This window comes from Salvelinus alpinus, chromosome 3, assembly GCF_045679555.1.
Source record: "Salvelinus alpinus chromosome 3, SLU_Salpinus.1, whole genome shotgun sequence".
NCBI classification, from domain to species: domain Eukaryota; kingdom Metazoa; phylum Chordata; class Actinopteri; order Salmoniformes; family Salmonidae; genus Salvelinus; species Salvelinus alpinus.
Genome location: NC_092088.1, coordinates 965,414 through 980,874, shown reverse-complemented (window position 1 = coordinate 980,874; position 15,461 = coordinate 965,414). Strand labels below are relative to the sequence as shown.

Genomic DNA, 15,461 nt, shown 5'->3' with positions numbered 1-15,461 from the left:
CCCTGCTGTTCCATAAGGTGTATTTTTTTATCTGTTTTTTAAATCTGATTCTACAGCTGCATCAGTTACCTGATGTGGAATAGAGTTCCATGTAGTCATGGCTCTATGTAGTACTGTGCACCTCCCATAGTCTGTTCTGGACTTGGGGACTGTGAAGAGACCTCTGGTGGCATGTCTTGTGGGGTATGAATGGGTGTCTGAGCTGTGTGCCAGTAGTTCAAACAGACAGCTCGGTGCATTTAACATGTCAATACCTCTCATAAAAACAAGTAATGATGAAGTCAATCTCTCCTCCACTTTGAGCCAAGAGAGACTGACATGCATGTCATTGATGTCTGGCTCTCTGTAGTAATACTAGTGTCTCTCTGTAGTAATACTAGTGTCTCTCTGTAGTAATACTAGTGTCTCTCTGTAGTAATACTAGTGTCTCTCTGTAGTAATACTAGTGTCTCTCTGTAGTAATACTAGTGTCTCTCTGTAGTAATACTAGTGTCTCTATGTAGTAATACTAGTGTCTCTCTGTAGTAATACTAGTGTCTCTCTGTAGTAATACTAGTGTCTCTCTGTAGTAATACGAGTGTCTCTATGTAGTAATACTAGTGTCTCTCTGTAGTAATACTAGTGTCTCTCTGTAGTAATACTAGTGTCTCTCTGTAGTAATACTAGTGTCTCTCTGTAGTAATACTAGTGTCTCTCTGTAGTAATACTAGTGTCTCTATGTAGTAATACTAGTGTCTCTCTGTAGTAATACTAGTGTCTCTCTGTAGTAATACTAGTGTCTCTATGTAGTAATACTAGTGTCTCTCTGTAGTAATACTAGTGTCTCTCTGTAGTAATACTAGTGTCTCTCTGTAGTAATACTAGTGTCTCTCTGTAGTAATACTAGTGTCTCTCTGTAGTAATACTAGTGTCTCTCTGTAGTAATACTAGTGTCTCTCTGTAGTAATACGAGTGTCTATGTAGTAATACTAGTGTCTCTCTGTAGTAATACTAGTGTCTCTCTGTAGTAATACTAGTGTCTCTCTGTAGTAATACTAGTGTCTCTCTGTAGTAATACTAGTGTCTCTCTGTAGTAATACTAGTGTCTCTATGTAGTAATACTAGTGTCTCTCTGTAGTAATACTAGTGTCTCTATGTAGTAATACTAGTGTCTCTCTGTAGTAATACTAGTGTCTCTCTGTAGTAATACTAGTGTCTCTCTGTAGTAATACTAGTGTCTCTCTGTAGTAATACTAGTGTCTCTCTGTAGTAATACTAGTGTCTCTATGTAGTAATACTAGTGTCTCTCTGTAGTAATACTAGTGTCTCTCTGTAGTAATACTAGTGTCTCTATGTGGTAATACTAGTGTCTCTATGTAGTAATACTAGTGTCTCTCTGTAGTAATACTAGTGTCTCTCTGTAGTAATACTAGTGTCTCTATGTAGTAATACTAGTGTCTCTCTGTAGTAATACTAGTGTCTCTCTGTAGTAATACTAGTGTCTCTCTGTAGTAATACTAGTGTCTCTCTGTAGTAATACTAGTGTCTCTATGTAGTAATACTAGTGTCTCTCTGTAGTAATACTAGTGTCTCTCTGTAGTAATACTAGTGTCTCTCTGTAGTAATACTAGTGGCTCTCTGTAGTAATACTAGTGTCTCTATGTAGTAAGACTAGTGTCTCTCTGTAGTAATACTTGTGTCTCTCTGTAGTAATACTTGTGTCTCTCTGTAGTAATACTAGTGGCTCTCTGTAGTAATACTAGTGGCTCTCTGTAGTAATACTAGTGTCTCTCTGTAGTAATACTAGTGTCTCTCTGTAGTAATACTAGTGTCTCTCTGTAGTAATACTAGTGTCTCTCTGTAGTTATACTAGTGGCTCTCTGTAGTAATACTAGTGTCTCTCTGTAGTAATACTAGTGTCTCTCTGTAGTAATACTAGTGTCTCTCTGTAGTAATACTAGTGTCTCTATGTAGTAATACTAGTGTCTCTCTGTAGTTATACTAGTGTCTCTCTGTAGTAATACTAGTGTCTCTCTGTAGTAATACTAGTGTCTCTCTGTAGTTATACTAGTGTCTCTCTGTAGTTATACTAGTGTCTCTCTGTAGTAATACTAGTGTCTCTATGTAGTAATACTAGTGTCTCTCTGTAGTTATACTAGTGTCTCTCTGTAGTAATACTAGTGTCTCTCTGTAGTAATACTAGTGTCTCTCTGTAGTAATACTAGTGTCTCTATGTAGTAATACTAGTGTCTCTCTGTAGTAATACTAGTGTCTGGCTCTCTGTAGTAATACTAGTGTCTGGCTCTCTGTAGTAATACTAGTGGCTCTCTGTAGTAATACTAGTGTCTGGCTTTCTGTAGTAATACTAGTGTCTCTCTGTAGTAATACTAGTGTCTCTCTGTAGTAATACTAGTGTCTCTCTGTAGTAATACTAGTGTCTCTCTGTAGTAATACTAGTGTCTGGCTCTCTGTAGTAATACTAGTGTCTGGCTCTCTGTAGTAATACTAGTGTCTCTCTGTAGTAATACTAGTGTCTGGCTCTGTAGTAATACTAGTGTCTGGCTCTGTAGTAATACTAGTGTCTGGCTCTCTGTAGAAATACTAGTGTCTGGCTCTCTGTAGTAATACTAGTGTCTGGCTCTCTGTAGTAATACTAGTGTCTGGCTCTCTGTAGTAATACTAGTGTCTGGCTCTCTGTAGTAATACTAGTGTCTCTCTGTAGTAATACTAGTGTCTCTCCGTAGTAATACTAGTGTCTGTCTCTCTGTAGTAATACTAGTGTCTCTCTGTAGTAATACTAGTGTCTGGCTCTCTGTAGTAATACTAGTGTCTCTCTGTAGTAATACTAGTGTCTCTCTGTAGTAATACTAGTGTCTGGCTCTATGTAGTAATACTAGTGTCTCTCTGTAGTAATACTAGTGTCTCTCTGTAGTAATACTAGTGTCTCTCTGTAGTAATACTAGTGTCTGTCTCTCTGTAGTAATACTAGTGTCTCTCTGTAGTAATACTAGTGTCTCTCTGTAGTAATACTAGTGTCTCTCTGTAGTAATACTAGTGTCTGTCTCTCTGTAGTAATACTAGTGTCTCTCTGTAGTAATACTAGTGTCTCTCCGTAGTAATACTAGTGTCTGGCTCTCCGTAGTAATACTAGTGTCTGGCTCTATGTAGTAATACTAGTGTCTGGCTCTATGTAGTAATACTAGTGTCTGGCTCTATGTAGTAATACTAGTGTCTGGCTCTCTGTAGTAATACTAGTGTCTCTCTGTAGTAATACTAGTGTCTCTCCGTAGTAATACTAGTGTCTGTCTCTCTGTAGTAATACTAGTGTCTGGCTCTATGTAGTAATACTAGTGTCTGGCTCTATGTAGTAATACTAGTGTCTGGCTCTCTGTAGTAATACTAGTGTCTGGCTCTCTGTAGTAATACTAGTGTCTGGCTCTCTGTAGTAATACTAGTGTCTGGCTCTCTGTAGTAATACTAGTGTCTGGCTCTCTGTAGTAATACTAGTGTCTGGCTCTCTGTAGTAATACTAGTGTCTCTCTGTAGTAATACTAGTGTCTGGCTCTCTGTAGTAATACTAGTGTCTGGCTCTCTGTAGTAATACTAGTGGCTCTCTGTAGTAATACTAGTGGCTCTCTGTAGTAATACTAGTGGCTCTCTGTAGTAATACTAGTGTCTGGCTCTCTGTAGTAATACTAGTGTCTGGCTCTCTGTAGTAATACTAGTGTCTGTCTCTCTGTAGTAATACTAGTGTCTGGCTCTATGTAGTAATACTAGTGTCTCTCTGTAGTAATACTAGTGTCTCTCTGTAGTAATACTAGTGTCTCTCTGTAGTAATACTAGTGTCTGTCTCTCTGTAGTAATACTAGTGTCTCTCTGTAGTAATACTAGTGTCTCTCCGTAGTAATACTAGTGTCTGGCTCTCTGTAGTAATACTAGTGTCTCTCTGTAGTAATACTAGTGTCTCTCTGTAGTAATACTAGTGTCTCTCTGTAGTAATACTAGTGTCTGGCTCTCTGTAGTAATACTAGTGGCTCTCTGTAGTAATACTAGTGGCTCTCTGTAGTAATACTAGTGTCTGGCTCTCTGTAGTAATACTAGTGTCTGGCTCTCTGTAGTAATACTAGTGTCTGTCTCTCTGTAGTAATACTAGTGTCTGGCTCTATGTAGTAATACTAGTGTCTCTCTGTAGTAATACTAGTGTCTCTCTGTAGTAATACTAGTGTCTGTCTCTCTGTAGTAATACTAGTGTCTGTCTCTCTGTAGTAATACTAGTGTCTCTCTGTAGTAATACTAGTGTCTCTCCGTAGTAATACTAGTGTCTCTCCGTAGTAATACTAGTGTCTGTCTCTCTGTAGTAATACTAGTGTCTGTCTCTCTGTAGTAATACTAGTGTCTGGCTCTCTGTAGTAATACTAGTGTCTGGCTCTCTGTAGTAATACTAGTGTCTGGCTCTCTGTAGTAATACTAGTGTCTCTCTGTAGTAATACTAGTGTCTGGCTCTCTGTAGTAATACTAGTGTCTGGCTCTCTGTAGTAATACTAGTGTCTGGCTCTATGTAGTAATACTAGTGTCTCTCTGTAGTAATACTAGTGTCTGGCTCTCTGTAGTAATACTAGTGTCTGGCTCTCTGTAGTAATACTAGTGGCTCTCTGTAGTAATACTAGTGTCTGGCTTTCTGTAGTAATACTAGTGGCTCTCTGTAGTAATACTAGTGTCTGGCTCTCTGTAGTAATACTAGTGTCTGGCTCTCTGTAGTAATACTAGTGTCTGGCTCTCTGTAGTAATACTAGTGTCTGTCTCTCTGTAGTAATACTAGTGTCTGTCTCTCTGTAGTAATACTAGTGTCTCTCTGTAGTAATACTAGTGTCTCTCTGTAGTAATACTAGTGTCTCTCTGTAGTAATACTAGTGTCTGGCTCTCTGTAGTAATACTAGTGGCTCTCTGTAGTAATACTAGTGTCTGGCTTTCTGTAGTAATACTAGTGGCTCTCTGTAGTAATACTAGTGTCTGGCTCTCTGTAGTAATACTAGTGTCTGGCTCTCTGTAGTAATACTAGTGTCTGTCTCTCTGTAGTAATACTAGTGTCTGGCTCTCTGTAGTAATACTAGTGTCTGGCTCTCTGTAGTAATACTAGTGTCTGTCTCTCTGTAGTAATACTAGTGTCTGTCTCTCTGTAGTAATACTAGTGTCTGTCTCTCTGTAGTAATACTAGTGTCTCTATGTAGTAATACTAGTGTCTCTCTGTAGTTATACTAGTGTCTCTCTGTAGTAATACTAGTGTCTCTCTGTAGTTATACTAGTGTCTCTCTGTAGTTATACTAGTGTCTCTCTGTAGTAATACTAGTGTCTCTATGTAGTAATACTAGTGTCTCTCTGTAGTTATACTAGTGTCTCTCTGTAGTAATACTAGTGTCTCTCTGTAGTAATACTAGTGTCTCTCTGTAGTAATACTAGTGTCTCTCTATAGTAATACTAGTGTCTCTCTGTAGTAATACTAGTGTCTCTCTGTAGTAATACTAGTGTCTCTCTGTAGTAATACTAGTGTCTCTCTGTAGTAATACTAGTGTCTGGCTCTCTGTAGTAATACTAGTGTCTGGCTCTCTGTAGTAATACTAGTGTCTCTCTGTAGTAATACTAGTGTCTGGCTCTGTAGTAATACTAGTGTCTGGCTCTGTAGTAATACTAGTGTCTGGCTCTCTGTAGAAATACTAGTGTCTGGCTCTCTGTAGTAATACTAGTGTCTGGCTCTCTGTAGTAATACTAGTGTCTGGCTCTCTGTAGTAATACTAGTGTCTGGCTCTCTGTAGTAATACTAGTGTCTCTCTGTAGTAATACTAGTGTCTCTCCGTAGTAATACTAGTGTCTGTCTCTCTGTAGTAATACTAGTGTCTCTCTGTAGTAATACTAGTGTCTGGCTCTCTGTAGTAATACTAGTGTCTGGCTCTCTGTAGTAATACTAGTGTCTCTCTGTAGTAATACTAGTGTCTCTCTGTAGTAATACTAGTGTCTGGCTCTATGTAGTAATACTAGTGTCTCTCTGTAGTAATACTAGTGTCTCTCTGTAGTAATACTAGTGTCTCTCTGTAGTAATACTAGTGTCTGTCTCTCTGTAGTAATACTAGTGTCTCTCTGTAGTAATACTAGTGTCTCTCTGTAGTAATACTAGTGTCTCTCTGTAGTAATACTAGTGTCTGTCTCTCTGTAGTAATACTAGTGTCTCTCTGTAGTAATACTAGTGTCTCTCCGTAGTAATACTAGTGTCTGGCTCTCCGTAGTAATACTAGTGTCTGGCTCTATGTAGTAATACTAGTGTCTGGCTCTATGTAGTAATACTAGTGTCTGGCTCTATGTAGTAATACTAGTGTCTGGCTCTCTGTAGTAATACTAGTGTCTCTCTGTAGTAATACTAGTGTCTCTCCGTAGTAATACTAGTGTCTGTCTCTCTGTAGTAATACTAGTGTCTGGCTCTATGTAGTAATACTAGTGTCTGGCTCTATGTAGTAATACTAGTGTCTGGCTCTCTGTAGTAATACTAGTGTCTGGCTCTCTGTAGTAATACTAGTGTCTGGCTCTCTGTAGTAATACTAGTGTCTGGCTCTCTGTAGTAATACTAGTGTCTGGCTCTCTGTAGTAATACTAGTGTCTCTCTGTAGTAATACTAGTGTCTCTCTGTAGTAATACTAGTGTCTGGCTCTCTGTAGTAATACTAGTGGCTCTCTGTAGTAATACTAGTGGCTCTCTGTAGTAATACTAGTGGCTCTCTGTAGTAATACTAGTGGCTCTCTGTAGTAATACTAGTGTCTGGCTCTCTGTAGTAATACTAGTGTCTGGCTCTCTGTAGTAATACTAGTGTCTGTCTCTCTGTAGTAATACTAGTGTCTGGCTCTATGTAGTAATACTAGTGTCTCTCTGTAGTAATACTAGTGTCTCTCTGTAGTAATACTAGTGTCTCTCTGTAGTAATACTAGTGTCTGTCTCTCTGTAGTAATACTAGTGTCTCTCTGTAGTAATACTAGTGTCTCTCCGTAGTAATACTAGTGTCTGGCTCTCTGTAGTAATACTAGTGTCTCTCTGTAGTAATACTAGTGTCTCTCTGTAGTAATACTAGTGTCTCTCTGTAGTAATACTAGTGTCTGGCTCTCTGTAGTAATACTAGTGGCTCTCTGTAGTAATACTAGTGGCTCTCTGTAGTAATACTAGTGTCTGGCTCTCTGTAGTAATACTAGTGTCTGGCTCTCTGTAGTAATACTAGTGTCTGTCTCTCTGTAGTAATACTAGTGTCTGTCTCTCTGTAGTAATACTAGTGTCTGGCTCTATGTAGTAATACTAGTGTCTCTCTGTAGTAATACTAGTGTCTCTCTGTAGTAATACTAGTGTCTGTCTCTCTGTAGTAATACTAGTGTCTGTCTCTCTGTAGTAATACTAGTGTCTCTCTGTAGTAATACTAGTGTCTCTCCGTAGTAATACTAGTGTCTCTCCGTAGTAATACTAGTGTCTGTCTCTCTGTAGTAATACTAGTGTCTGTCTCTCTGTAGTAATACTAGTGTCTCTCCGTAGTAATACTAGTGTCTCTCCGTAGTAATACTAGTGTCTGGCTCTCTGTAGTAATACTAGTGTCTCTCTGTAGTAATACTAGTGTCTGGCTCTCTGTAGTAATACTAGTGTCTGGCTCTCTGTAGTAATACTAGTGTCTGGCTCTCTGTAGTAATACTAGTGTCTCTCTGTAGTAATACTAGTGTCTGGCTCTCTGTAGTAATACTAGTGGCTCTCTGTAGTAATACTAGTGTCTGGCTTTCTGTAGTAATACTAGTGGCTCTCTGTAGTAATACTAGTGTCTGGCTCTCTGTAGTAATACTAGTGTCTGGCTCTCTGTAGTAATACTAGTGTCTGGCTCTCTGTAGTAATACTAGTGTCTGTCTCTCTGTAGTAATACTAGTGTCTGTCTCTCTGTAGTAATACTAGTGTCTCTCTGTAGTAATACTAGTGTCTCTCTGTAGTAATACTAGTGTCTCTCTGTAGTAATACTAGTGTCTGGCTCTCTGTAGTAATACTAGTGGCTCTCTGTAGTAATACTAGTGTCTGGCTTTCTGTAGTAATACTAGTGGCTCTCTGTAGTAATACTAGTGTCTGGCTCTCTGTAGTAATACTAGTGTCTGGCTCTCTGTAGTAATACTAGTGTCTGTCTCTCTGTAGTAATACTAGTGTCTGGCTCTCTGTAGTAATACTAGTGTCTGGCTCTCTGTAGTAATACTAGTGTCTGTCTCTCTGTAGTAATACTAGTGTCTGTCTCTCTGTAGTAATACTAGTGTCTGCCTCTCTGTAGTAATACTAGTGTCTGCCTCTCTGTAGTAATACTAGTGTCTGTCTCTCTGTAGTAATACTAGTGTCTGTCTCTCTGTAGTAATACTAGTGTCTGTCTCTCTGTAGTAATACTAGTGTGTGTCTCTCTGTAGTAATACTAGTGTCTGTCTCTCTGTAGTAATACTAGTGTCTGTCTCTCTGTAGTAATACTAGTGTCTCTGTAGTAATACTAGTGTCTGTCTCTCTGTAGTAATACTAGTGTCTGGGTCTCTGTAGTAATACTAGCGTCTCTCTGTAGTTATACTAGTGTCTCTCTGTAGTAATACTAGTGTCTCTCTGTAGTAATACTAGTGTCTGTCTCTCTGTAGTAATACTAGCGTCTCTCTGTAGTTATACTAGCGTCTCTCTGTAATAATACTAGTGTCTGGCTCTCTGTAGTAATACGAGTGTCTCTCTGTAGTAATACTAGTGGCTCTATGTAGTAATACTAGTGTCTGTCTCTCTGTAGTAATACTAGTGGCTCTCTGTAGTAATACTAGTGTCTGGCTCTCTGTAGTAATACTAGTGTCTGGCTCTATGTAGTAATACTAGTGTCTCTCTGTAGTAATACTAGTGTCTCTCTGTAGTAATACTAGTGTCTCTCTGTAGTAATACTAGTGTCTCTCTGTAGTAATACTAGTGTCTCTCTGTAGTAATACTAGTGTCTCTCTGTAGTAATACTAGTGTCTCTCTGTAGTAATACTAGTGTCTCTCTGTAGTAATACTAGTGTCTCTCTGTAGTAATACTAGTGTCTCTCTGTAGTAATACTAGTGGCTCTCTGTAGTAATACTAGTGTCTCTATGTAGTAATACTAGTGTCTCTCTGTAGTAATACTAGTGGCTCTCTGTAGTAATACTAGTGGCTCTCTGTAGTAATACTAGTGGCTCTCTGTAGTAATACTAGTGTCTCTCTGTAGTAATACTAGTGTCTCTCTGTAGTAATACTAGTGTCTCTCTGTAGTAATACTAGTGTCTCTCTGTAGTAATACTAGTGTCTCTCTGTAGTAATACTAGTGTCTCTCTGTAGTAATACTAGTGTCTCTCTGTAGTAATACTAGTGTCTCTCTGTAGTAATACTAGTGTCTCTCTGTAGTAATACTAGTGTCTCTCTGTAGTAATACTAGTGTCTCTCTGTAGTAATACTAGTGTCTCTCTGTAGTAATACTAGTGTCTCTCTGTAGTAATACTAGTGTCTCTGTAGTAATACTAGTGTCTCTGTAGTAATACTAGTGTCTCTGTAGTAATACCAGTGTCTCTGTAGTAATACCAGTGTCTCTGTAGTAATACCAGTGTCTCTGTAGTAATACCAGTGTCTCTGTAGTAATACCAGTGTCTCTGTAGTAATACCAGTGTCTCTGTAGTAATACTAGTGTCTCTGTAGTAATACTAGTGTCTCTCTGTAGTAATACCAGTGTCTCTGTAGTAATACTAGTGTCTCTCTGTAGTAATACTAGTGGCTCTGTAGTAATACTAGTGGCTCTCTGTCCTCTGTAGTAATACCAGTATCTCTGTAGTAATACCAGTGTCTCTGTAGTAATACTAGTGTCTCTGTAGTAATACTAGTGTCTCTGTAGTAATACTAGTGTCTCTGTAGTAATACTAGTGTCTCTGTAGTAATACTAGTGTCTCTGTAGTTATACTAGTGTCTCTCTGTAGTTATACTAGTGTCTCTCTGTAGTTATACTAGTGTCTCTCTGTAGTTATACTAGTGTCTCTCTGTAGTAATACTAGTGTCTCTCTGTAGTTATACTAGTGTCTCTCTGTAGTTATACTAGTGTCTCTCTGTAGTAATACGAGTGTCTGGCTCTCTGTAGTAATACTAGTGTCTCTGTAGTAATACTAGTGTCTCTCTGTAGTAATACCAGTGTCTCTCTGTAGTAATACCAGTGTCTCTCTGTCTCTCTGTAGTAATACGAGTGTCTCTATGTAGTAATACTAGTGTCTCTCTGTAGTAATACTAGTGTCTCTCTGTAGTAATACTAGTGTCTCTCTGTAGTAATACTAGTGTCTCTCTGTAGTAATACTAGTGTCTCTCTGTAGTAATACTAGTGTCTCTCTGTAGTAATACTAGTGTCTCTATGTAGTAATTCTAGTGTCTCTCTGTAGTAATACTAGTGTCTCTGTAGTAATACCAGTGTCTCGGTCTCCTCTCTAGTTTCTCTGCGGTGGATGAAGTTGCCTCCAGTGAGAACAGGTGGTAGGGAACATGCCAGGGATGTCCCCTACATGCGTTACGGTCACACAGCCGTACTGCTGGAAGATACCATCTACATCTGGGGGGGTCGTAACGACACGGAGGGGGCCTGCAACGTCCTCTATGCCTTCCACGTCAGTAAGTACACCTGATGGTTTGTGTTGTATGTCAGCTTGATTTAGAAGTGGAGATCCACCCGTTGTTGGATGGAATAAAGTCGACCGAACACCTGCCTGGCTAGCAATGTGGGTTAGATGTTTCCACTTGGTGTATCCACAGCTGCAGTCTCTAGAACAGTATCTCCTGGATAACGTGCCTGCTGTTAGGTTAACATGCCTGTTTGGTCCCCAGACAACCACCGGTGGTTCACCCCTAAGATATCTGGGACGGTTCCGGGAGCGAGAGACGGCCACTCAGCCTGCATCCTGGGGAAGGCCATGTACATCTTTGGAGGGTATGAGCAGCTGGTAAGAATCCTTGACCTCTAACCCTGACCCGTGTGTCCTGGGGAAGCTCCTCTGTTTGGCGTTACCATGACATTCCCCTGTTCTCTTCTCTCTTCCAGGCTGACTGCTTCTCTAATGACATTCACAAGCTGGACACCACCACCATGGCCTGGTCACTAGTCAACGCAAGGGTGAGTTACCCAACCCTAACCTCTGACCATTTCACTTCCTGGGGGTTGGTGTTACTAGTCCAGTTTGAGACCATTTCTCTTCCTGGGGGTTGGTGTTACTAGTCCAGTTTGAGACCATTTCTCTACCTGGGGGTTGGTGTTACTAGTCCAGTTTGAGACCATTTCACTTCCTGGGGTTGGCGTTACTAGTCCAGTTTGAGACCATTTCACTTCCTGGGGGTTGGTGTTACTAGTCCAGTTTGAGACCATTTCACTTCCTGGGGGTTGGCGTTACTAGTCCAGGTTGAGACCATTTCTCTTCCTGGGGGTTGGTGTTACTAGTCCAGTTTGAGACCATTTCACTTCCTGGGGGTTGGTGTTACTAGTCCAGGTTGAGACCATTTCACTTCCTGGGGTTGGCGTTACTAGTCCAGGTTGAGACCATTTCACTTCCTGGGGGTTGGTGTTACTAGTCCAGGTTGAGACCATTTCACTTCCTGGGGTTGGCGTTACTAGTCCAGGTTGAGACCATTTCTCTTCCTGGGGGTTGGTGTTACTAGTCCAGTTTGAGACCATTTCACTTCCTGGGGTTGGTGTTACTAGTCCAGTTTGAGACCATTTCACTTCCTGGGGGTTGGTGTTACTAGTCCAGTTTGAGACCATTTCACTTCCTGGGGGTTGGCGTTACTAGTCCAGGTTGAGACCATTTCACTTCCTGGGGGTTGGCGTTACTAGTCCAGTTTGAGACCATTTCACTTCCTGGGGTTGGCGTTACTAGTCCAGTTTGAGACCATTTCACTTCCTGGGGGTTGGCGTTACTAGTCCAGTTTGAGACCATTTCACTTCCTGGGGGTTGGCGTTACTAGTCCAGTTTGAGACCATTTCACTTCCTGGGGGTTGGTGTTACTAGTCCAGTTTGAGACCATTTCACTTCCTGGGGGTTGGCGTTACTAGTCCAGTTTGAGACCATTTCACTTCCTGGGGGTTGGTGTTACTAGTCCAGTTTGAGACCATTTCACTTCCTGGGGGTTGGCGTTACTAGTCCAGTTTGAGACCATTTCACTTCCTGGGGGTTGGCGTTACTAGTCCAGTTTGAGACCATTTCACTTCCTGGGGGTTGGCGTTACTAGTCCAGTTTGAGACCATTTCTCTTCCTGGGGGTTGGTGTTACTAATCCAGTTTGAGACCATTTCTCTTCCTGGGGGTTGGTGTTACTAATCCAGTTTGAGACCATTTCACTTCCTGGGGGTTGGTGTTACTAGTCCAGTTTGAGACCATTTCACTTCCTGGGGGTTGGTGTTACTAGTCCAGTTTGAGACCATTTCACTTCCTGGGGGTTGGCGTTACTAGTCCAGTTTGAGACCATTTCACTTCCTGGGGGTTGGCGTTACTAGTCCAGTTTGAGACCATTTCACTTCCTGGGGGTTGGCGTTACTAGTCCAGTTTGAGACCATTTCACTTCCTGGGGTTGGCGTTACTAGTCCAGTTTGAGACCATTTCACTTCCTGGGGGTTGGCGTTACTAGTCCAGTTTGAGACCATTTCACTTCCTGGGGGTTGGCGTTACTAGTCCAGTTTGAGACCATTTCACTTCCTGGGGGTTGGTGTTACTAGTCCAGTTTGAGACCATTTCACTTCCTGGGGGTTGGCGTTACTAGTCCAGTTTGAGACCATTTCACTTCCTGGGGTTGGTGTTACTAGTCCAGTTTGAGACCATTTCACTTCCTGGGGGTTGGCATTACTAGTCCAGTTTGAGACCATTTCACTTCCTGGGGTTGGTGTTACTAGTCCAGTTTGAGACCATTTCACTTCCTGGGGGTTGGCGTTACTAGTCCAGTTTGAGACCATTTCACTTCCTGGGGGTTGGTGTTACTAGTCCAGTTTGAGACCATTTCACTTCCTGGGGGTTGGCGTTACTAGTCCAGTTTGAGACCATTTCACTTCCTGGGGTTGGCGTTACTAGTCCAGTTTGAGACCATTTCACTTCCTGGGGTTGGCGTTACTAGTCCAGTTTGAGACCATTTCACTTCCTGGGGGTTGGCGTTACTAGTCCAGTTTGAGACCATTTCACTTCCTGGGGGTTGGTGTTACTAGTCCAGTTTGAGACCATTTCACTTCCTGGGGTTGGCGTTACTAGTCCAGTTTGAGACCATTTCACTTCCTGGGGGTTGGCGTTACTAGTCCAGTTTGAGACCATTTCACTTCCTGGGGGTTGGCGTTACTAGTCCAGGTTGAGACCATTTCACTTCCTGGGGGTTGGTGTTACTAGTCCAGTTTGAGACCATTTCACTTCCTGGGGGTTGGCGTTACTAGTCCAGTTTGAGACCATTTCACTTCCTGGGGGTTGGCGTTACTAGTCCAGGTTGAGACCATTTCACTTCCTGGGGGTTGGCGTTACTAGTCCAGTTTGAGACCATTTCACTTTCTGGGGGTTGGCGTTACTAGTCCAGGTTGAGACCATTTCACTTCCTGGGGGTTGGCGTTACTAGTCCAGTTTGAGACCATTTCACTTCCTGGGGGTTGGCGTTACTAGTCCAGTTTGAGGCCATTTCACTTCCTGGGGTTGGTGTTACTAGTCCAGTTTGAGACCATTTCACTTCCTGGGGGTTGGCGTTACTAGTCCAGTTTGAGACCATTTCACTTCCTGGGGGTTGGCGTTACTAGTCCAGTTTGAGGCCATTTCACTTCCTGGGGGTTGGCGTTACTAGTCCAGTTTGAGACCATTTCACTTCCTGGGGTTGGTGTTACTAGTCCAGTTTGAGACCATTTCACTTCCTGGGGGTTGGTGTTACTAGTCCAGTTTGAGACCATTTCACTTCCTGGGGGTTGGCGTTACTAGTCCAGTTTGAGACCATTTCACTTCCTGGGGGTTGGCGTTACTAGTCCAGTTTGAGACCATTTCACTTCCTGGGGGTTGGCGTTACTAGTCCAGTTTGAGACCATTTCACTTCCTGGGGGTTGGCGTTACTAGTCCAGTTTGAGACCATTTCACTTCCTGGGGGTTGGCGTTACTAGTCCAGTTTGAGACCATTTCACTTCCTGGGGGTTGGCGTTACTAGTCCAGTTTGAGACCATTTCACTTCCTGGGGGTTGGCGTTACTAGTCCAGTTTGAGACCATTTCACTTCCTGGGGGTTGGTGTTACTAGTCCAGTTTGAGACCATTTCACTTCCTGGGGGTTGGTGTTACTAGTCCAGTTTGAGACCATTTCACTTCCTGGGGTTGGCGTTACTAGTCCAGTTTGAGACCATTTCACTTCCTGGGGTTGGCGTTACTAGTCCAGTTTGAGACCATTTCACTTCCTGGGGGTTGGCGTTACTAGTCCAGTTTGAGACCATTTCACTTCCTGGGGGTTGGCGTTACTAGTCCAGTTTGAGACCATTTCACTTCCTGGGGGTTGGCGTTACTAGTCCAGTTTGAGACCATTTCACTTCCTGGGGGTTGGCGTTACTAGTCCAGTTTGAGACCATTTCACTTCCTGGGGGTTGGCGTTACTAGTCCAGTTTGAGACCATTTCACTTCCTGGGGGTTGGCGTTACTAGTCCAGTTTGAGACCATTTCACTTCCTGGGGGTTGGCGTTACTAGTCCAGTTTGAGACCATTTCACTTCCTGGGGGTTGGCGTTACTCGTCCAGTTTGAGACCATTTCACTTCCTGGGAGTTGGTGTTACTAGTCCAGTTTTATTGAGTGGACATAACAGAAAGGCCCTTAAACATCCTCTGGGAGTCAGCCAAGCAGTAAAAGGGACAGAAGTGTACACTACATTATACTGTTACCCTGCCGATACCTAGCCGGCTGAAAACGATATCGCTACAGGGTGGGGGCAGGGTGAAACTGTATCATTTTATAGAGCGATAGGGGAAAATTCAGAAGTTACATAATATATACATTATTTTTGGAAAATTATATATACAACATGTACAGTAAAGCTGCTGTTTTCAAGGAGCTTATAAGAAATCCCGCTATGCCCTCCAAAAAAAACATCAATCAGGCAAATCATCAACACAGGATTAAGATTCAATCATACTTCACCGGCTCCGACGCTCGTCGGATGTGGCAAGGCTTACAAACTATTAGACTACAAAGGGAAGCACAGCCGCGAACTGCCCAGTGACACGAGCCTACCTTGCGAGCTAAATAATTTATATTCTCGCTTCGAGGCAAATAACACTGAAGCATGCATGAGAGTACCAGCTGTTCTGGAAGACTGTGTGATCACGCTCTCCGTAGCCGATGTAAGTAAGACCTTTTAAACAGGTCAACATTCACAAGGCCGCAGGGACAGACGGATTACCAGGTGCACCGCGGACATGCGCTGACCAACTGGCAA

General features: G+C 42.0%; 1 protein-coding gene across 4 annotated transcripts in view; it reads left to right on the top strand.

Moving 5' to 3' along the window:
- LOC139569906 (kelch domain-containing protein 3-like) overlaps positions 1–15,461 on the top strand; it is a 124,430-nt gene that overhangs the window by 16,234 nt on the left and 92,735 nt on the right. For all 4 annotated transcript variants that reach the window (XM_071391232.1, XM_071391233.1, XM_071391235.1 and 1 more), the window contains exons 3-5: positions 10,478–10,654; positions 10,868–10,983; positions 11,082–11,153. In XM_071391232.1, coding sequence (XP_071247333.1) covers positions 10,478–10,654; positions 10,868–10,983; positions 11,082–11,153 — 365 coding nt within the window. The remainder of the gene's footprint in view (positions 1–10,477; positions 10,655–10,867; positions 10,984–11,081; positions 11,154–15,461) is intronic.